The 23,593-nt window shown below is 40.5% G+C and overlaps 1 protein-coding gene across 2 annotated transcripts in view; it reads right to left on the bottom strand.

Moving 5' to 3' along the window:
• Nucleotides 1-3,646: 3,646 nt before the first annotated feature.
• rubcn (rubicon autophagy regulator) overlaps nucleotides 3,647-23,593 on the bottom strand; it is a 91,304-nt gene continuing 71,357 nt past the window's right edge. For both annotated transcript variants that reach the window (XM_085990080.1, XM_085990082.1), the window contains 8 exons: nucleotides 23,066-23,198; nucleotides 22,443-22,588; nucleotides 20,858-20,922; nucleotides 20,043-20,281; nucleotides 19,270-19,331; nucleotides 14,769-14,922; nucleotides 13,246-13,339; nucleotides 3,647-10,098 (listed from right to left, as the gene is read on the bottom strand). In XM_085990080.1, coding sequence (XP_085846206.1) covers nucleotides 9,932-10,098; nucleotides 13,246-13,339; nucleotides 14,769-14,922; nucleotides 19,270-19,331; nucleotides 20,043-20,281; nucleotides 20,858-20,922; nucleotides 22,443-22,588; nucleotides 23,066-23,198 — 1,060 coding nt within the window. In that variant the 3' untranslated portion in view covers nucleotides 3,647-9,931. The remainder of the gene's footprint in view (nucleotides 10,099-13,245; nucleotides 13,340-14,768; nucleotides 14,923-19,269; nucleotides 19,332-20,042; nucleotides 20,282-20,857; nucleotides 20,923-22,442; nucleotides 22,589-23,065; nucleotides 23,199-23,593) is intronic.

Here is a 23,593-nt window from a genome sequence, read left to right on the forward strand (position 1 = left end):
GTAGTTGGGAGGTTTATTTTTTTTAAATTAAAGACCTGTCTTGATTTTATTCCAGAATAAGAATTGTGTAAAAGACTGCTAGGATGAGCTAGAGCAGATTTTCCTTCAACTGCTGTCATTAGTCTCTTATATAGAAAGATTTCAAACAACATTTCCAGGTTTTTTCCTGTTTATTTGCTACTTGACTAAGTTTGCATGAACTGGATACGGTTACTACTGGGTGTACTATAATCATGGGAAGCAATGGTTTTACTAGGTTTTTTGGTTTGTACATTATACTGCCATGTGTTAAAATGCAAATTTAAAGAGCTACACCTTTTGTAGAAGATTCTAGGAGTAGCCCATAGATGGTAAAAGTAACTGAATTGGGTTAAGACTGTTTAAGCTTACTTTGTTTATCTGAAGGTAACTTTCCTGGCATCAATTGGGGTAGATTTTAACTAGGAGGTTAAAGCACCATGTTCTAATCCATTATTCTTATGAAAACACCTCTTTCTCCTTTTTTCCCATCACTGAGCTTAAAATCACATTTTAAATCACATTTATAGGGGGGTATGGTAGCATAGTGGTTATGTTGCTGGACTAGTAATCCAGAGACCTGGATTAATGATCTGGAGGCATGAGGTCAAAACCCACCATGGAATAAAAAACTAGTATTGGTACTAGTGACCAAAAAACTACTGGATTGTCGTTAAAAAAAACATCTGGTTCACTAATGTCCTTTCGGGAAGGAAATCTGCCGTCCTTACCTGGTCTAGCCTATGTGACTCCAAATCCACAGCAATATGGTTGACTCTTAACTGCCCTCTGGTGGCCCAGCAAGCCACTCAGTTGTATAAGGTGGCTCACCACTGCCTTCTTGACTGGCCTTGCCAGCGATAACCACATCCTGTGAATAAATTTTTAAAAATCTGAAATCCAGGGTAAGTGTGCGGTCTGGGGAGCAGACCGAGAAAGATATGATTTTGTACAATACAAAGTGCAGAAGAGAAGCCCATTTGACGAATCAGACCCACCCGCTCCTTTCACAGGCTTTGTATTGTCTACATGGGCCCACTTATTCATTCTCCTAAAGTGTTCTGAATAAAACTCCCTGGTCCCCAAAGGCAGTTGAGCAATATTCATTCCATAATATTCATCCATTTCTACTACTTAATCCTGACCATTGCCATTCTTTGACTCCCTCTTGCTGTTTTCTGCAATTTGCCCCTCCCAGGTGGTGACATGGCTCCAAGCATAGGGCTTCACAACTGTATGGGACGTAACTCAGTGCAACTGTTGAGATGTTCCTGCCCAGGGCCTCCACCGCTGACCCTACGTGGGTTTTGGGGACGATCACCCATGCCACTCGGGGCCATTATGGGGTGCCTGCCATAGGCGTCCGGCTACAAAGTCTGGCGGAGGTGTCCACCCCTACCCCACCACCCCGCTTGATGGTGCTACCTTGCTGCTTTGAAAACTTTTTAACCTTGAGCTCCAGTTTTTAATGAGGCGAACAGCGGAGCGGCGCAAACTGTCCAGCAATTTGCGGTGATTAGCAAATCGTGGCACATCTCTCCTCGCCACAAATTGCTGGGTTTTCCGACACTAATAATGGCGAGCACCATGAACTCGCCACCTTTATTTTTCCAGCAATTTCTGGGCCATTGTAAGAACCTGTGTTTATATAACTGTACCCACTGCAGCCACGCTGGTGCTGTGCAGAATTAGCCCTATGTTGCAGTGCAAGAGTGCAACACAGTGGCTCAAATGGAACACTACATCATTGGGTTTCAATGCAGTTTCTTTAAGGAAGGTTATACACCTAAAACATTAACCTGTCTTTTCTCTTCACAAATGTTGGCAGACTTGCTGCATATTTTCAGCATTTTCTGTTTTTGTTTCACATTTCCAGTTCTCTTACTCGATTTCTTTAATATTAGATGACAAAGTGCAAGTGAAGGCAGCTGCAATCAAGACAGATGCATCATCAGTTTGATCTTGGCAGTTGCTGGGAGAATAGTTGCTTTGGTATCAACTAGCGGGTCATAGCTTTCCCTTGGTGGAGCATATTGCAGTATGAACTCACTGGCAAGAATCCAATGTTCCAGAAACACAAGTTTTCTACCCTGTTGCGGTCATCCAAAACTCTGCTGCCCGTGTCCTAACTCGCACCAAGTTCCGTTCACCCATCACCCCCATGTTTGTTGACCTACATTGGCTCCCGGTTAAGCAGCACCTCGATTTTAAAATTCTCATCCTGGTTTCCAAATCCCTCCATGGCCTCTCCCCATCTCTAATCTCCTCCAGCCCTACAACCCTTAGCTGTGCTCTTCCAGTTATGGCCTCTTGAGCATCCCCAATTTTAATCTTCTATTGGCGGCCGTGCCTTCAGCCGCCAAGGCCCCAAGCTCTGGTATTCCCTCCCTAAACTTCTCCGCCTCTTTCCTCCTTTAAAACACTCCTTAGAACCTACCTCTTTGACTAAGCTTTCTGCCCGAATATCTCCGGTGTCAAATTTGGGTTGATAACGCTCCAGTGAAGCGCCTTGGGACATTTTACTACATTAAAGGTGCTATATAAGAACATAAGAACATAAGAAATAGGAGCAGGAGTAGGCCAATCGGCCCCTCGAGCCTGCTCCACCATTCAATAAGATCATGGCTGATCTGACCCTAACCTCAAATCTTCTATCACTCTGCATCCACCCGAACCCATGTGATCTCCCGGGAGAGGCGAAAAACCAGATAAAGACCCAATGGCCAATTTGGGAGAAAAAAATCTGGGAAATTCCTCTCCGACCCATCTAGGCGATCGAAATTCTTCCAGGAGATCACTCTGTCCCTATATTTGTTACAGTACTTACCTTCTGTAAAGGCGATCTCCACCCCAGCCAGGAACAGGAATAAAACCATCTCCTGAAATCTAACAGAATTAGAACACAGTAGGAGCAGAACAAGGCTACACGGCCCCTGGGCCCGCTCCACTACCCACAGGGCCATGACCATTCCGAACCCAGACTCATGTCCAATTCCAAATACAAGTTGTTGTTGGACAAATTTTCTGGTGGCACAAGCCAAAATAAGACCCATTCCAGCAGCATATTGGCAGAAGGATAATTTAAAGTAATTTTTTTAAGCTAAAAAATGTAATTAACCAATAATTTAAACTAAGCATTGTAAATAACACAGCAAAATGGGAATTTAGTGATTGAATTGGATAATTTAAATTAAATAATTTTGAATTATGCATATTGCCCAATATCTAACTATAATAGTGTAACTCAGGGGTTTTAACAATAGTATCCTGTTATGATCTGAACTGGGTATTTGTGTCTTCTGTGCATGTGCTTCTTGTCTTTTTGAAGGCGGACTGAGAAAACACTTGCTAAAATATGGGACCTTACTGTAGGCAATTTGGCTGCGCCTTTCCTACAATGCAGTAGTGACTACACTTCAGATAATTGCAGATCCTTAAAGAGAAAAACACTCAATGCTACATACAAATTAGACACCAACTAGGTAGCATTAGAATGTGTTACAGAAATGCAATAAAGGCTGTATTTGATTTGTCCTGTGCAACAAACTCAATTGCTGATTGAAAATAGTCCTGTCCATGTACTAAAACTTTTGTACTTAATGTACTCATTAAAAAAAATCATAACACATTTAGAAGTAATGTTTTTATTGTGGACGGTTACTGAATATAGTTACTGTGTAACAATACAATTTTCTTCCTTCCAGTCCAAACCACACAAGAGAATCAAATAATCCTTGCCAGAATAGGCCTGTTTACAAAACTACAGATTTTCATGATATGTACAGTTTAAATATCAATGTCAGTGCTTTGCTTTTCAGCTTCATCAAATTAAAATATTTTACTAGGACATTCAGAATGAGCACACAGCGATCCAAAATTAGGAAAGCATAAAACATGTAGCAAAAGCTTTAAAAACCTGCAAGTTTTTAAGAAATGTTGTGCTTAAGCCAGGACTTATTTAATTGATTTAACTGGGAATGATGCATTGGATTTATGAAATGAGTGCTTTAGCACATATTTCCAGATATCCGTTACATTAGAATATTACACTTGATGGAATAGGGCTTTCTATTTGACTGTATACAGTCAGAGAAAATGTATTGGCCCTCTTCTAGAAACAGAAGTCTATAAATAATGCAATGTCTGTCACCCAGAAGGACTCGTGCTATCCTTCCATAGGTCTGATTGAGTTGAGTTTGGTTTGCTGCATCCTATATAGCTAATATGTTAAAAACTAATCTTGGGGTTGAAATTCAACTTTGGCAGGGGTGCCTAACAGGCAGTAGTGAATCTGCCACCTCATGTACACCCAGCCCGATTTTCCTGTCCATTAAATTCATGGAGTGCTAGACAGAATATTCCTTGACTTGTTTAAACCATTACATTTCTGAACATTTTATTCAAAGAAATTACAAACTAATATACAACACAATAGAAAATTCATGTAATCCTGCCTCTGTTCCAGGTTTTAAAATCTGTGTACATTGTTTTAATCTTAATAAAGTCCTTCCTGGAACAGTCTCAAAACCTGCCACAAATGAAACACAACCAAATACTCAATACACACCAAATATACGGACCAGAGTGCTTAACTATTAAGTAGCAACACGGAAAAACACCTGAATTAACATCTGCTCAGAAGATGCAGTATCAAGTACTGTACTGTACAAGACTGATCACTTATCTGCCAACCAATGAATTAACTTTATAGCAGCTCTGCATAGAAAGGATACAAACTGAGAAGCCCGTAGGATATATAGTTTATCTCCCTAAGACCTCACGGTTGAACCACTGGTTGGTTTTGATGCTCTCAGGAATAAACTTTCTTCTCGACTAGGATCTTTATGCCACATGAACAAAAACATTTGAAAATATTGAGAGCAAAGTCAGTCAGTTAGCTTAGAAGACATTGAGGAATTGGCTGTATAAATTGTTAAATAGTTATTGAACAAAACATTGTTTAGTGGTTTATTTTACCACACCTGCAGTATAAAAATTAAAATGTGAAGACCGCCCCCCCCCCCCCCCCCCAACCGACACAGGAAAAAAAGGAATGAATCACTAGCATAGGGCATTTTGCACCCTTTATGTATATTTACATTCTGCAACATCTTAAGACATTCAAGAGAACGGTGTTCACTGAACTATTTTCACATCATCCTGATTTGCTGTTTACTGGAGTATACATTATATAATTGAGACTGGCATTAATGAACTGTTACAGTATTACATACATTCACATGGTCTGCCCTAAGATGTCTAGACGCCATCATTTTAAGCTCTTTCAATAACTACCAGTGGCTGTACCAATCAACCAAAACAAAACTTAATAAATCCTCTTTACTTCCTCCCCCTTTACAAAAACCCTCAGGAGATAACACACTCCTCTCTCAAGTGCATAACTGATTTTTTTTCCCCAAAAAACTTCTGGAAAATTTATTGGGAGTACTCAGTTGAAGGGAAGTCTGCAGAACAAAATTGTTTTAATTGTATTTTATATTTGTTGTTTTAAAGAACAATTATAACTTTTGCATTTTAATACTCAGTTAATGAGATCATTTGAAGCAATAATTAAATAACATTGCACAAGCCTAAAAAGGTAATTGGTGTCACGAAACTACACATTTTAAACAGACAGCGTAAAATGATTAACAGATAGATTTTGGGGGGGGGAAAAAGAGGTGGAAAAAAAAAATCCACATGCTGTGAGAAGAACAATGTTCAAAGCACAAGTGTACCTGCCTATTTCTTGTCAGGACTGCTAGAGCGCACATGCTATACTATGGCACACGAGAGGAAAAACTGGCTGGTCAGTTTGCCGGAATACAAAATTATGACCTCCCCTTCCCCTTATGTTCTTGGACCCAAAGTGTAGAATTACTGGTTGAAGATTTGGGAGCGGGGGAGGAAGAAGAGGAAAATTGAAGAATTAAGACAAAAGATTATAGACAAAACACCAATAGCAAAATTCTCAATATTCCAAGACAGCACATTTTCATATTTTTTAATCTAAAATGTTTGTCAAAATGTAAATCATGACAAATTATTGGAGGCATATTAGTAATTCAACAAGTGCTCTTGAGCTGTCTAATTCATATGAAGACTGATGACTGAGAAGAGTAGGAACACTTTACAAGAATTGTGTGACCTGCCCTTCCCTGATAAATGATATTTCAATGCAGTTCTGACATGCTAAAATGTATTGGGACAAGTCCTGGTAATTCTACCAAGCTTAGTTATTATGAAGGTGGCACCCTGGAATCTGCCGTCCCCGCTTCTATGTACATTACTGCCTCGTACCCATGTTAAAATTAAGGTCACAATTAATTGCCACAGAAGATTAAAGACATATCTGTAAATTTATTGTGCAAAACTAAAAGGAAACCACCAAAAAACATAAAAACTGCAATTAAAGGATAAACTGTCAAATGTTTAAATCCTCTCATTATTCTGTGTCAAAATCTGTCCGATTTCCCCAATGACTCAGTTCATCCAAACCAGAAGGTTGAAGGTTTGATCCCTGGTCTGTGCTGACTTAGCTGATCTCAGCCAAGCCAGTATTGGGAGCTATAAAAAGGATCCACTGGATGAGGGAGGGGAAATATCATCCTGCTTGCTGTATAGTAATTGGGAATAGAAACAATCCCTGCCAAGAGTATGTGTGTGGACAATACCTCCCACTATCAAACAGATTGCTGAAGCACGTTGCCTCCGCTCTCATGAATAATGGCCACTTGGGCAAGTACCAGAGGGAATCCCGAGGAAAGAGTCAATTCCTTTAGGAAAGGAAGAGAAAATTGGAGAAAAAATTTGCACCCATATATTTAACTTTGTGAATAAATGTGCCTGTTTATCACTTTTAGAACTGATCACCTTACTCCTATTTTCCAGGCAGCGATTCAGCTGGGCTATGGCTGTACAGGCAGTAGCAGCCCACTGGGACTTCATGGAAGTAGCTGTTTTTCCACATATGAACCTGGTGGATAGTTGCAGGCTATTTAACCATTAGAACCATCACAGCCAAGTCCAACCCTGCCTTCAAGCATCTACGTACATGCACTCTCAGGTCGAGAGTGAAATCCATGGCCAATTTCTCCCTTCCCAATCCTAAGAATACTAAAACCCATTTTAGCACCTTCACTGTTGCCCTGGATGAGATCAGCTGAAAACACTACAGGGGATTGTACCTTTGTTTGCTGGCTCAGTATCACATCATATGGTGCACTTGCCTATCATGTCATCAGGGTCTGGTAAATCTTGGTTAAGGGGTCAGATCACAAATTTTACCTGGGTTACAAATGACATTATAATTTAATAGTTCATTTAATTGTATTTGATTACACTTTCTCTGTACTAATATTTCCAAGTGAGTTCCTATTTATATGAAAATGTTTATAAGTTATTAATGTTCAAACTGATACCTAACTGCCCACTCTTTCTGATGCAAGCAGAGTTTGGCAAACCAATTAATGCAACAGAAATAATGTGTTATATGGTAAATCTCTTTGTAATTCACCATCTAAAAGAACACATCATTAGACAGAGACTGCAGCAAAGACTAAAATAAGATTTAAAAAACACTGGATTGCACAACCTGGAGATTCAGATGATTTACAAAACTGACAGGCTTCCCCTTTTCAGGTTTGTATATCATCTGAAACCCTTCAGTTGTGTAATTCACACGTACCCATCCAGTGTTCTTTATGAACTGGGAATCTTAGGAAGTGATGAGTCTGTTTCAACACTTCATAATTTTATTGAATATCTCCTTTTAGAGGTATATACAATATTCATCTTTACTACTATACTGGGATGAGACAGACAAGAAAGTCTAGTTTTATTATTGGATTGGATTGCACTGAACCTAGCCGTCATATTTTGCACAGAGCACAAACAGAACTGAGAGAAAGCAATATAATTAAAGGCTTGCTGCAGCAATGAGAATGGCTTAACAAAAATGAGAGAAAGGGCTGGCGAGAAGGATAACTAAAAGGATGAGTTTTCACAAACCCAACAGCAGCACCATTCACACAAGGACAAAGTTCATTTTAGACATAAAGTGGGAATGAGTTCCATTAGAAACAAGTAGTTTGGAATTTTAGAATTCTACAATAAGCACATTAGGATAAAAACTTGCCAAGTAACTCACACGGTTACTGAAATTTTAGAGCAATGCAACGTTTGAGGTTTTTTTTTTTTTTTAAATCATAAATGCTTGGTAAACAAGTTTGTCCATAACTTCAAACACAATGTCACCCTTCTGTGTTCAGCCAAAAGAGTATCTGATATGGGCACAATAACTGACCTCAGTTTTTCCTCCATCTGAGTTAAGGCATTACATTACAATGAAACATCAAACCTTGCAGACAGATTTTGCTGCATTAGGAAATGGGTTTTAATTAGCATTCTCTAGATCCTAAACAGTACAATTACAAAAAACCTCAACATAAGCAACATTTAAAGAGCTTTCTCTCCTTCCTTTTCATTCTGTCTAACCCCAAGTCCATTTTGTTTTGTGTACCATGTTTACGAAAATTAATCTCCAAACTATTCAGTACGCAGGATGTTACATTGCACAATAGTATATAAAGCTGAACAAGAGTAAATGATCTTGCTACTAACAAAATATTAACAAACAGTAGAGAGAGATACCAGTCAAACACATATGACAACAATAAGCAAGTAATATCTGAAATGCTTCCTGAAGGTATTCCAAAACCACTTTTTACAATCTGTTCATCCATACAATATTGAGTGTCTAAAAAGTTAGACATGTATATCTCGTTAGAAGCCATACTGCATTTTATACAGTTACTCATCCTTATGACAGCATGATGAAATAGTCTGCTCACAAAAGTATAGTACTATGAGACTCCTCCAATCATCCCACTTCTCTACTAACCTGGCTATATGATTTTCAAACGTTATGTTCTGACAACTAGCAAACAACTAAATTGTTACATTCAAGCCAAATACTTCATTCTTGAACAACACAATTCCTTTTACCATCCTACAGAGCCTGAATTTAAAATAAATCTATACATTCTTGGCAAGTCTTATTGTATTGGACAAAGTACTTTACAGCAGCTCAAATAGGGCAGTAACGCAAATCAACTTTATGTAGTTAAATTTGCAGTATCCAAAAATCTTAATTGTTAAAGTTTGACTAATGGAATACTAAAGACTCCCTTTGGCATCATCTATCATTGCAGTTTCTAGTCCTAAAATAACACCAGATAAGAACACTGCAGCACTGATAAGAATGCCAATGCCATAGTAGTGGCATCTATGTGCTAAAAACAAACTGGAACACTCATTACCAGAGGAGAGAAATTTTGTTTACAGCCATTGTCTTAATTGACTTTTCAAAAACCTCTCTATCTGCCTTCAGGCCAGAATGGATAGAATGTGGATGGAAGCAGATGAGCGAATAACATCTGCAACTCTGCTCAGATGACCGAAAACACCCTCACTCTGGCATGAATGTACACGGTTCCTGGAATGCAACCTGTAGCAAGAGGGATGGAAAGTGACTGCTGCAATACACGCAATACCAGGATTGCTCAGATTTGACAGCTCCTGCCCCCCCAAAAAAAGCCTTTAGCTTTTAGACATTCAAGCAAAAGCCTTTTAGATATTCAAGCAAAAATATATTCTAAAAACTTTTAAATAAACAAAAATTGTTAAAGCAACAAGGACGGATGAGGAGTTATCAACTTGTTGACCAGCAAAGACAATATCACTCAATTAAAGTTTCTGTTCCTGGAAGGCAATAAATTGCATCTTCAATATAACTATGCAGTGTAGGTGTAGGCTATAGTGCCAGTTCTGATAAAAAATAGTGCGTGAATTCAACTCTGCTTCAATTCAAAAATTCAAGTGGTTTTGTTAACTTCTGCTGTCTTCTTCTTGCTCAGTCACAATCTGTACTCTGCGAGTTCTCTTCCTCTTCACCCTCAGCCTCAGATAAGTACAATTCTATGGTTTGTTTGGCAAGCAGTTCTTTCCGTGCCTGCAACCGGTCACACCGGGGACACTGATCTGATTTAAAGCAGCACTTGTGATAACAAGCTTTACATTCTGCAGAGCAAAAAAATAAATGATTTTCTTTTAACACTTTATTCAAACCCTCACAACACAGGTTAGGAAGGCATTCTTACAATATGTGAATTTACTTAGTGTTAAACAGTTTAATACTTAAATGTGTTATAAATGCTGCAGCACTGAATTTGATTGATACGACAGAGTTCAAATCCCAGTGTCTGCGAGAAAGAATCTGGATCGGAGATTTCCCCAGGACAGACCATCCCAATCTCCCAAATAGAATGGACACAAGAAGCTAATGAGTGAACACCAACAACAACTTTCATTTATATAGCTCCTTTAACCTAGAAAAAGTCTCCAGGTGCTTCACATGAGGTGTAATCAAACAAACAATGGACACCAAGTCAAAGGAGTTATTAGGAGAGGTATCCAAAAGCTTGGTCAAAGAGGTGGGTTTAGAGGAAGGTCTTAAAAGAGTGGAGAGTAGTGGAGGGGTTTGGGGAGGGAATTGCAGGGCATGGGGCCTAGATGGCTGCCAATGGTGGGTGAAGGGAGGGGAGGGATACACAAGGGCCAGAGTTGAAGGAACAGAACAAAAAGTTCTTGGTGGGAGATGGGAGGTCGGCCACAGGAGCATTGGAGGGGACAAAGGCATGGATGAGTGTTTCAGCAGCAGATGGACTGAGGCAGGGTGGAGGCAGACGATGTTCTGAGGTGGAAATAGACAGTCAAGGTGTTGGAGAGGGTATGGGGTTGAAAGCTCGGCTCGGGGTCGAAAGCTCGGCTCGGGGTCACATTGGACACAGAGAATGCAAACATTCTGATTTAAATAGAGTATGTGGTCAGGGAAGAGAATGGAATCAATGGCAAGGATAGAAAGTCTGTGGTGGGGACCGAAGAGGATAGCTTAAGTCTGTCCAATGTTTACTGGAGGAAATTGTGGCTCATCTAAGACTGGATGTTGGACAAGCAGTCTAACGCCACAGCGGCAATGGAGGGGACAGGAGAGGTGGTGCAGAGATAGAGCTGGTGTCGTTAGAAGACACAAATAACTTCCCAGAAATGCTAGGGAACCAAGGGTCTAGTGAGAAGGAGGAATTAAAGGAAATTAGTATTAGTAAAAAAAGTGTGCTGGAGAAATTAATTGGACTGAAAGCCGATAAATCCCCAGGGCCTGATAATCTGCATCCCAGAGTACTAAAAGAGGTAGCCATGGAAATAGTGGATGCATTGGTTGTCATCTTCCAAAATTCTATAGATTATGGAACAGTTCCTGCAGATTGGAGGGTGGCAAATGTAACCCCACTATTTAAAAGCGAGAGAAACCAGGGAACTACAGACCAGTTAGCCTAACATCAGTAGTAGGGAAAATGAGAGTCTATTATAAAGGATGTGATAACAGGACACTTAGAAAATATCAACAGGATTAGACAAAGTCAACATGGATTTATGAAAGGGAAATCGTGTTTGACAAACCTACTGGAGTTTTTTGAGGATGTAACTGGCAGACTAGATAAGGGAGAACCAGTGGATGTGGTGTATTTTGATTTTCAGAAGACCTTTGATAAAGTCCCACATAAGAGGTTAGTGTGCAAAATTAAAGCACATGGGATTGGGGGTACTATACTGGCATGGATTGAAAATTGGTTGACAGGAAACGGAAAGTAGGAATAAATGGGTCTTTTTTGGGGTGGCAGGTGGTGACTAGCAGGGATCAGTGCTTGGGCCCCAGCTATTCACAATATATATCAATGACTTGGATGAGGGAACCAAATGTAATATTTCCAAGTTTGCTGACGACACAAAACTAGGTGGGATTGTGAGTTGTGAGGAGGATGCAAAGAGGCTTCAAGGCGATTTAGACAAGTTGAGTGAGTGGGCAAATACATGGCAGATGCAGTATAACGTGGATAAATGTGAAGTTATCCACTTCAGTAGGAAAAACAGAAAGGCAGAGTATTATTTAAATGGTGATAGATTGGGAAATGTTGATGTACAGAGGAACCTGGCTGTCCTTGTACACCAGTCACTGAAAGCAAACATGCAGGTGCAGCAAGCAGTTAGGAAGGCAAATGGTATATTGGCCTTCATTGCAAGAGGATTTGAGTACAGGAGCAAGGATGTCTTACTACAGTTATACAGGGCCTTGGTGAGACCACACCTGGAGTGCAGCGAAGGTTCAGCAGACTGATTCCTGGGATGGCAGGACTGTCGTATGAGGAGAGATTGGGTCACCTAGGCCTGTATTCACTAGAGTTGAGAAGAATGAGAGGGGTTCTCATTGAAACGTATAAAATTCTGACAGGGCTAGACAGACTGGATGCAGGGAGGTTGTTTCCCCTGGCTGGGGGGTCTAGAACAAGGGGTCACAGTCTCAGGATACAGGATAGGACATTTAGGACTGAGATGAGGAGAAATGTCTTCACTCAGAAGGTGGTGAACCTGTGGAATTCTCTACTACAGAAGGCTGTGGAGGCCAAGTCACTGAATATATTTAAGGAGAGATAGATTTCTAGACACAAAAGGCATCAAGGGGTATGGGGAGAGAGCGGGAATATGGTATTGAGATAGAGGATCAGCCATGATCATATTGAATGGCGGAGCAGGCTCGAAGAGCCAAATGGCCTACTCCTTCTCCTATTTTTCTATGTTTCTATGTTTGTGTATATGTCGTTGGTGTCTTTGGATGATGTCGCCAAGCGGAGCATACAGGTGAGGAAAAAGAGGGGAGGAGAAAGTAGGGAGGCAGACAAAGAGATTTTGGAGCAAAGTTCGCAAGAGGGAAGAAATGAAAGGTGGCATAATTGGGTGGCAGGAAGAGCAGGTGGGAAGTGCCCCAAGAGGGGCAAGAGAAACCAAAAAGAGATAGAATGGACTGAGGTCCAGAACAGAAAAATATTGCAAAGTAAATAAGCTACCTCCCTCTCCAAAACATCCCTGAAATTCCATGGAAATTAAGTGTTGATATTAATGACAGTTTCTTTTTTTGCACTAGACACACATACTTACAGTATAAACAGGATACACAGACAATTTAACACATGTACTGCATGTATTTATGTAAATGGTATTGAGATTTGAAGACACTACCAATTGCTTTTGAATGGATGTTTAACAGTTGTAGACTCTCACACAACAGGATTTGTTTTTGCTCATCTCTTGGTGTGACCTCAAACTGCTTACCTTCACATCGCTTACATTTGTGCAGCTCAAAAGGGAAGATGATATCAGTACCATCACCACAGAATTCACAGATGAAGCCTTTAGCCTGACAAAGCTAAGTAAAAACAAAAGTTATTTTTTTTTTAAATTTTTACAGTGTGCTAGTTGCAATAGGAACTCACTCTAAAAAGCAGCAGTTAATAATTCAGCAGAGTGATCAACATCAGAGGGATGTTAGCGTGATTAATAATTAAACAGAGAGTCAGACAAATTACAAACTCTTGCAGCAACCTTTGTTCAGGTGTAAGATGCATCAAAATAGGTTGCATTTTTCAATCTGAATGCATGAGACTGCAAAGTTCTGGGAGAAATTTGCACTTCCCTTCTTCCACACTGGCAAGGAATGAACTTCAATATTTTGCCAGCTTTGAATTGTACTCATGCTAAAGTAGGAAGAGTACATCATCACTGAAATCTTCTCTCCTGTATAGGATTTGTTGGTTAGCTACAGTTCAACTTGTTCAGAACTTAAGGATCATGCAAAATGAAGAGCAGGATGGAAAAAATAAAAAAAGAGGGAAATTAAAATTAAAAAAGGATAGAAATTACATTGTGCTATTTAGCAAATTTGTTAACATATTCAGATGATGTTCCAATATTCACTATTCTTATAAAGACATTAACCCAAATAGGTTAAAAACATTAAAACAACGAACACAGGAATTCTACCTGAAATATTAACGAATTCATGAAAAATAGTGCACCTAGTAACTTCACCCCCCAATGTATGTACTTCCTTTAGACAGATAAGAGTCACTTACAAACCTCTCCAATTTAGAGCGAGATTCTTCCGATCCACTTACAGAAGTCTCACTAAATAGCACTGCTGAGAATTGATAAAATACTAACAATTCAGGCTCCTGGATTTGAATATTGGCTTGCGTTGATTCTTAATTTCAGAAACTGGTAAGCAAGAGGACTGAATGTGACGAAGGTGGGTAATCAATAAAATGCCTCAAAAAGCCTCTCTTCAGCTAGCACTTCTACCTCTTTGTGGTGTGGTAGATTTCTACAAAATGGAAGCAATGAATAACATTGTGGACCATAAAACTGCTATGCTCCACCAGTTAATGGGGGTCAAAATCCTAGTTGACAGCCTCACTCAGCAAAGGAAAACTCTGAAGTCAAACCCTTAGAATGGGATGTAACCCATTCATGGGCAGTGTAAGCCCACTGTGAAGGAAACAATAAAGGCAGAACACTTCAGAAGCCAGCTTCCATATGGATGATTCATAACGTACACCATACATTTAAGTATTTAGAATGAAAACAGCACATGTATCTTTCAATCTACTATATGGAATGTTTCCACTCTACTGTATAAGCCACACACATTTCACATGTATTGGATGCATCATGTACTTGTTTACACTACTGTTGCATGCTTATGCTGTACAAACTACATAATTTAAATGCATCTCCTTGCTTATTTACACTATACATGCCACATACTTATTCATGGTGTAAGTTTCTTTTGTACATACCACACACTTCTGCACGTGTGCTGCTCCTATCTTCACCAGTTCCTTCAGCCTTCCAGCCAATTCCCCCTTCTTTATAGCAGTGAGATCACTTAGTGAATACAGATGAAGATCCTCAGTGAGGTGACCTGGTTCTGTGTCAAAGTTATCCAGGAGACTACAAAAGAAGAGCATTACAGTATTCTACAATTGCGCATGTGATTAAGGATCTTTAGTGCCTTGGCAAAAAGAGTGGGTCTATTTTGACATCGTCACATGCTTCAGCAATAATCAATATTGGGTATTTTAGGGGTTGCTATTGGCCCAGAAGATATGGTTAGCGCTTTAGCTCAACCTGTAGAAACATCACGACAAGATCCAGAGTTCAGAATTATACATAGTCACAGTGCACAACTTCTGTGTAGTTTTAAAGTAGATCTCAATTAAAATTGCAAGCTCAGCAATATAGACAATTGCAGTAATTTTAGCAAACATAGAAGATAGGAGCAGGAGTAGGCCATTCGGCCCCTCGAGCCTGCTCCGCCATTCAATGCGATCATGGCTGATCATCCAAATTCAGTACCCGGTCCCTGTTTTCTCCCCATACCCCTTGATCCCTTTAGCCTTAAGAAATATATCCAACTCCTTCTTGAATATATTTAATGAATTCCACAGATTCACCACTCTCTGGGTGAAGAAATTCCTCCTCATTTCTGTCCTAACTGGCCTACCCCTTATCCTTAGACTGTGACCCCTGGTTCTGGACTCCCCAACCAGCAAAAGAGAGGGGAAATTATTTAAAAGATAGCAAACTTCCAATACTTGATTCATAAGTACAATCCTCAGCCAAGTGTTTTAACTATGAAGGGTGATATGGAGAACTGCAGCTTGTAACATTCCATCGTGAGGAAGAAGAGTACAGTTGCTTGATGCATTCCATTGCAATTTTATTAAAAATCCTCTCCAAAGTCCCTGAATGTGTTCTAGCCTCCCAGATCCATGCCCATCTCTCTCACAACTTCCTGTTTGAATCTCTCCAATCAGATTTCTTTCCCTTCCACAGGGCCAAAACAGCCCCAAGGTTCTCTGTGACTGCAACCATAGCGCATTATTCCTCCTCGTCCTCTCTGCAGTCTTTGATACGGTTGACCACATCATACTCCTCCAATGCTTCACCTCGGTTCTTGAAGACTGTCGCCATCTTTTTTAATTGCTAATTTACAGTGTTGTTAAATACTTGCACTCGACTTCAGGTGAAGAATTTTGCTACTACAGTCGTCACCACTTACACCGTCCTTGCTTATCCTGGACAGCCGCCTCTATCAGGCAAATGATGCCAACCATTTGCCATCACCATTGATATCAATTGCAAAGGTGCCGCTTAAACTGTATTAAGCGCAACGACTATTTCAGGCAGTTCTAGCAGCAGTTCACACCTTATTAAAGTACAATTATTTGTCATTTCAGGCAGCCCTGCCGTTCAGAAACCCATGTGGCCTATGATTGTTGCTTAAAGACCAGGGGCGAAACTGACCAGGCTGTTGCGTACTTCAGCCCCATTCAGCCAAATCAAACAATCCCCTAATTGATTAATTGCTTTGTCATTGCAGACCACTTTGTCTCCAGCATTCTTTTGTAGGCCGTGCAGTAGCCAATTTCAAGTGACTACAAACTTCCATAAAGAATGTGTGGACTAAGCACTCATTCGATTCAACATGAACGTGCATCTAAAGTGCTAATTTGCTATAACTGACAGTTTGACAATCTATTACACGGGGGCAACATTCTGCTGCTTCATGTTGAATATAGAATCTGCCGGAATCACACTGGTTCATCAACAGCTAAACACAATCCTATTTAGAGATTGCAGCTGTTTTGACACAAACTCATTTTTAACAGGCGAGAGACAGCACACCGCTCTTGCTTTCCCTCACCTTCCAATTGCCTTCCCTCATCTAAATGGTGGAGTTATGTTGGGGTATTTTCATAGTCATACAGCACAGAAGGGATCCATTCAGCCCATCGTGCCTGTGTCGGCTCTTTGAAAGAGCTATCCAATTAGTCAGACCCCCTGCTCTTTAACCCATAGCCCTGCAATTTGTTTCCCCGTCAAGTATTTAGCCAACTCCCTTTTGAAAGTTGCTACTGAATCTGCTTCCACCACCCTTTCAGGTAGTGCATTCCAAATCATCATAACTCGCTGCGTAAAAAAAATCTCACCTCCTCTCTGGTTCTTTTGCCAATTATCTTAAATCTTAATTTTGTCAATTACCTTAAATCTGTGTCCTCTGGGTACCAACCCTCCTGCCAGTAGAAACAGTTTCTCCCTATTTACTATATCAAAACCCCTCATAATTTTGAGCATCTCAATTGAATTTCCCCTTAACCTTTGCTGGAGAATAATCCCAACTTCTCTAGTCTGTCCACATAGTCCCTCATCCCGGATACCATTCTAGTAAATCTCCCCTGCACCCTCTCTAAGGCCTCAACATCCTTCCTAAAGTGTGGTGCCCAGAATTGGACACAGTATGGCTTTAGGGACACCTACTAGCCTCCAACATCTCCCTCTAGTGGCCATTCTTAATGTGCTGAATTCTCCAACCTCCCACTGTTTTGTCTTATGTAAAGCAAACAATGGAGGAGAAAACAACCTCAGCAACATTGACCAGTCTTTTAAATAGCCTGGGATTGTGTCAAAACAAAACATTAAAGTGAACACAAACATTTGGGAGCAGGGGCAGGCCAAGAAAATAACCAAATTTGTTTGACATATAGAAAATTCAGAATGCATCTGCAAAATTCAGATTTTTGATTGAATTATTTCCTAGAGCCAAAGTCCTGTGGAAAATCAGACTGCAAAATGATAGACTGCATGAGTCATCATATCACCATGGGTTTCCATATTGCATCAAATGATGAAGAAACAATGAGGGTACATTTTCTGAGTACCTTGCCCACGGCAGTGTACACACATGGTTTTCAGTCGATTGAAATGAAATGAATTTACAGAAAATTGTGGACAACATGCTTGGAATTTTCCAATACAGCTGGTCCCACTCCATGGGCAAGGACTCAGGAAATCCACCATTTGGTGTCCTTCCACATTCTATGTTACAGGCTGGAGTTCTCCACAACACAAAGGGAGAAGATGATGTTCGTGCATTAATTATTGAAACTGTAAACACTGCTAGAAATAGTCCGTCAATGTTTCAAGGATTTGTGCAATAACAGTTTCACCCATCTTAAACCAGGTAGGCATAACCAAACACATTGTAAATGGTAGTGTCAATACCAACTGTCCAACACCATTCAAGCTGGAGGATTTAAGGAAGTGATAAAGGGAAGATCTATCTTCCTTCTGTTGCAGGAGTTCTGAGACATAGAAGACCAACAAACAAGTTGGCTTTAAAGAAATACTCCAAACTGGAATTGTGAGAAGCAATTGCAAGTTGGCAACAGATAATCCAAAGGCCATTTTCAGCACAATTTCTCGGGTGATGTATAACATCAGTACTCACAGTACTGTAAATGGAATCCATATGTGGTATATTAAAGTAATTCTTTGATGGTAGAAAGAAACTCCACATATTGGGGGGTGGGAGAATTGGTAGACTTGTTACTACAGGTAGACTATCCTTTATCCGAAAACCTTGGGACCAGCTGTTTCGGTTTTCGGAATTTTTCGGATTTCAGAAGGTTTTCATCTCCGTATCTGACAACAAACACTGTTGCTCAGCAACAGCTTGCAAACACTCGGGCCCTGCCTTGGAAGCATCTCTGAAGCTGTTGCAAAGCTACAGAGACTCTTTCCACAGCCTGACTGTTTAAAAAAATGCTAGGGGAAGAAATAAAACCCAACAAAACAGCTGCTGATTTCTGCCGTTAGATCGAGGTTTCCGGCTCCCCCTGCTCCGTATCTGAATTCCTTGACTTAGCGGGGGTCTGGGGCTCGATTGCCGCCACCAGTTGTGGGAAAGCTGGATATCGGCTGACTCCTACACTAAGCTGGCCTGCAAATCAGGTTGGGGGGGTGGGGGGGGGGGGGGGGGGGAGGAGAAGGAAAGACTATCGGACGGGCCGCTGTATTGTTGGGTTCACTCTCCCGGTACCTCCTTCACACTGCCCAGCTCGGCCTGCAATCTCCCACCCAGGAGGGAACTCTGTGACCCTCTGCCCTGCTCACAGGGAAAGGCAGAGCTCCCGGACCACTCCCGTCATGTTTGGCACCACTCGGGTCATGTCATGCGCACGACTTACGCTCCACGAAAACACTTTCGGTTTTTAGAGGTTTTCAGAAGTGCGGATAAAGGATAGTCTACCTGTAGTAGCAATAAGTCACATTTAGTTAAGTCTGAATGTCCAGCCTGGGGTACTTAAGGGTATAATATTCTATCAGTATCAAGCCAGTAGCAGCATCACAATCAATCTTCACACTCTCTTCCCTTCTCTATCCTCTATTTCACAGAAGGGATAGCAAACAAGGAAATAGGAATCAAAATATATTTTTTACAAAAATCTAACTCACTCTTTTGCCAGCCGGCACGTTTTGAATAGGTTTGTCATGTGAACTAGCTGGATTCTCAGTATCTGCAAAACATTTTACAAAATAAGAAATTACAATTTCATAAACATTTATTATATTTTACTCAATTTTTTAAAATTTTTTTTTTATAAACACACCTTGGGGGGAAAATTTTAATTTTGCTGTCCCCTGTAGACACAACCAAGGATTAGATTGTCAGGCAACCATCTGAGTTGTCAGAGAAAATTAATGTTTTCCCACTGGGATTATTATCTGACAAAACAATTCTCATACCCTTGGATAATGCCGAGTCTATTGAAAAATGGCAGGATTGATACCATTTTAAGTCAAGATTATTGCTACGAATATTTTGTGAAATATAGTAAGCAAAAAAAAAGAAAATATGACATCCCTATACAATATTTAGACCTGAAAACTGTAACTAATGAATAAAAGTATTTATTCTATGTTGTTGTTTTAGTTACTGGATGGAACAAACTTGACACTTTAAAATCATTTTTCATACAAATGAATTGATCAATAATCTGGGGAGCACACTGTGTTCTTGGATGTTTTAAAAAGTTTAATTAGAATACTAGCTATAACATTAAAATGAATACCACACTGCTGACAATACTAAAACAATGGTGCACTCATTCTACAGACACTGCAATTGTGCCTCTTTCACACTTATGTCAAGAAAGCGGCATATTCAAAATCATTGAAATAATCTATTTTACAGTCCTAATAAAGGAAAATGTTTTAGGATTACTTACATGGACTTGATCCAGAGCCTTCACCTTTCTATATAAAGCACTGTTAATGTCCTGAACATTGAAGAGGGGATCATTCCAAATTTTATTCAGCAAATCTTTAGAAAAGTTACTGACATAATACTTGCTGAAGTCCCATTTCCGCAATATACGGCTTGGAACTGCCGACTGGACATTCTCATGACAGCACTGACAGAAATACTTCCCTAGATATTCACAATACCGTAGTCTCTTTATATAGTCTGGAAGGAAAAGGCAAGAAAAGTTAGTAAGTTCAGGAGCTGTTGGGGAAAGATTAACTTCACACTGGAATTGCATTATGAATCCACTGCACAAAAGAACTTTAAAAGAAATGAAAATCTGTGTTCAAATACATGTATTTTTTTTTGTAAGGATACGGCTCACTCTCCTCATAAACAATGTACCGCCCATGGTCAATAATGGTTGATCAAACAATTTGTTTCTCAGCTTCCACCGAATGTTAGAAGGCACAAGACAGTGGCTTGGCAACAAATCAACTGGTCATTTCCTCTGCATTCCTGGCCTCCCACAGAAGTGCAGAGACTGCAAAGTGTTATGTCATTAACTGAACAGATTTTTATTGTTTTCGAATACAATATTGCAACAATTTTTTTCAAGGTGGGGGGAGGGGAAAGGCATGAGGGGAGGAACTGTTGGTTTCATAAATTATGTAGTATCGTACATTAACAGAATTTCTAAATAAAGCACAACCCCTTTCAGACAGAAGTAGGATATTGAATATGCAAGTATAAACAGAACTTTATCATCACACGGTTAACTTCCTGAAAATCACTCACCTGGCTCCACTCGGATACCACATCCTGCACAGCGGTAATTTTGTTTGGCAACCACCACCTTTCTCCTTTAACAACAAAAACATTATCTTACCATTTATATTCTCAACTTACATTTATATAAAAAAGAACTGCATAAAGTAGAAAAACTTTAGCCAGTATATATCTATATATATAAAGCGGTCGATCTGTCTGTCTGTCCTCGGGTGTGCGTCTGTCTAGCTATGCGCTCGAAAGTTATACCGCGTACCTACGCGCGCGTTACCTCCGAAAAAAGCATACGCTTCCGGGACGCTGGTAAGCGTATTTACTTTTCGGTCGGACGAAAATTGTTCGCGCCTTATGCGAAAAACCTTCAAAATTAAACTCATTATCTGCTAGCATTGATTGACTGACGTCAAGGTTCGACCAATCCTGTGCCGTCACGATTGACCAATCCTACAGTACGGTCCCCTGATGGTTGGCCAATTGGTGTGTGTGTGTGTGTGTGTGTGGGTGGGACTAATCGTTTTCATCTCGGGGATGTGGCAGCCATTGTTTCAGTGCCATGACTTCAGCTTCCAGCTAAAACTGCTTTGAAAGTTAGTATCTCTTTTAAAAATAACATAAGATTTACCAAAAACGTTTTATAAGTACTTTCACTTTCATCTTTCAAGGTATTAAAAAAGGTAGAAATGTTGCCCGGCAGCACATTCACAAAGGGACACAGACAGGGCCCTAAAGCCTGGGACTCGATTTCAAATGTTGCCCAGCACCAGATTCACAAAGGGACACAGACAGGGCCCCAAAGCCTGGCACTCGATTTAAACCGCCCGCCCCAAAACAGCCCTGGCAAAGCCGGGCTCCCCCACCCCAAAACAGCCCTGGCAACGCCGGGCTCCCCCCAGCTAGTCTATCTATATATATATAAAGCGATGCTTCTGTCTGTCTGTCCTCGGGTGTACGTCTGTCCGGCTATGCGCTCGAAAGTTATACCGCGTACCTATGCGCGCGTTACCTCCAAGGGAAGCTTACAGTTCCGGGACGGTCGTAAGCGTATTTACTTTTCGGTCGGACGAAAATTGTTCGCGCCTTATGCGAAAAACCTTCAAAATTAAACTCATTATCTGCTAGCATTGATTGACTGACGTCAAGGTTCGACCAATCCTGTGCAGTCACGATTGACCAATCCTACAGTACGGTCCCCTGATGGTTGGCCAATCGGTGTGTGTGTGTGTGGGCGGGACTAATCGTTTTCATCTCAGGGATCTGCCAGCCATTGTTTCACTTCAGCTTCCAGCTCAAATGACTTCAGCTTCCAGCTAAAACTACTTTGAAAGTTAGTATCTCTTTTAAAAATAACATAAGATTTACCAAAAACATTTTATAAGTACTTTCACTTTCATCTTTCAAGCTTTTAAAAGGTAGACAGACAGGGACACAGACAGGGCCCTAAAGCCTGGGACTCGATTTAAAATGTTGCCCGGCACCAGATTCACAAAGGGACACAGACAGGGCCCCAAAGCCTGGCACTCGATTTAAACCGCCTGCCCCAAAACAGCCCTGGCAACGCCGGGCTCCCCCCAGCTAGTAAATATATAAAGCTTACTTGGGCGATGGGTGAATGTTGAAGATTATTTGTGGCCGAGGTGGTGCCCATTCCAAATTTCCTCGCACTCGGATTCGTAGCTTGTAAATATCAGCGTGCTCACCATCATCAGGAGATACCGGAAAGGAGTCCGGAATTGGCAAAAGCTATAAGAAGAAGTAAGTTACTCTACATAGAACTAGAATAATTAGTCCAGCACCAGCTAAATTTGCCATCAGATACAAATCAACCAGTGCTACTCGAGAGGATGGGGGTAGAGGCGCGTCAGGTGGGGAAGGCAACATTCGAAATTCTGAGCAGCAATCAGCATTGTACTTTGGTGACCTGATGATCAACTCATTTCCACTAACCATCAGGAGTCCTTTCCACAAAAGTGAATAATCAAGCTGCCACTGTTTAATATTAATTTACATGTTGAAAGCCAGGTACATTTTATTTTATGACTGAAATTTTGTAGGATCCTGGATTCTACAACTACTGGTTTCATTTAGTAGTGATTACCAAGCCACCGGTCATAACATCAAGTTTTTTTTTATAACAACAGAAAATGCTGGAAATACTCCAGGCCAGGCAGTATCCGTGGAGAGAGGAAAAAAAGATGGTGAGATTCATTTATTTCCTACCTTCTGAGGAGCATCATGCTCTGGAACCAACCAGTCCAGCTCAGAGGCAGCAGGAAGCTGCATCCCCTCAAACTGCTTCAGCAGACCCATGGCAACTGCCTCAGCCGAGTTGGAATGAAGGAATGAGAATGAACTGCAACAAAAAACACAAAATTACTGCGTTATGCTTTTTTTTTTTAACCTGAAAACGCAACATTGTTATTTCTGAAGGTCTTATTTTTATTCAGAACAGATATTTCGAGTATTTTGCTGCAATAAAGACCTGATGCGAGATCAAATATCTCTATATTTACAGGCTGTAAAACCAGATCAAGAATCTTAAATGTACCACTCTATCTATGCTATTAAAAATCTGAGTAGGCACAAGAGTCCTCTTTTTGCAAACTGTGATGTGGTGTACATTTCTTATGACCTCACTTGTAACTACATGACCATTTCATCCAGTTGCTTAAGCCTTTGCCAGCTCTGCCAGAAAGCAAATGCCATTATTAACTATCTGTTTGTGGCAAGTTATTTTTCAGTCTAAAT

The sequence above is a fragment of the Somniosus microcephalus genome, chromosome 6, assembly GCF_052327205.1.
Source record: "Somniosus microcephalus isolate GS21.2 chromosome 6, FLI_Smic_1.0, whole genome shotgun sequence".
Taxonomy (NCBI): Eukaryota; Metazoa; Chordata; class Chondrichthyes; order Squaliformes; family Somniosidae; genus Somniosus; species Somniosus microcephalus.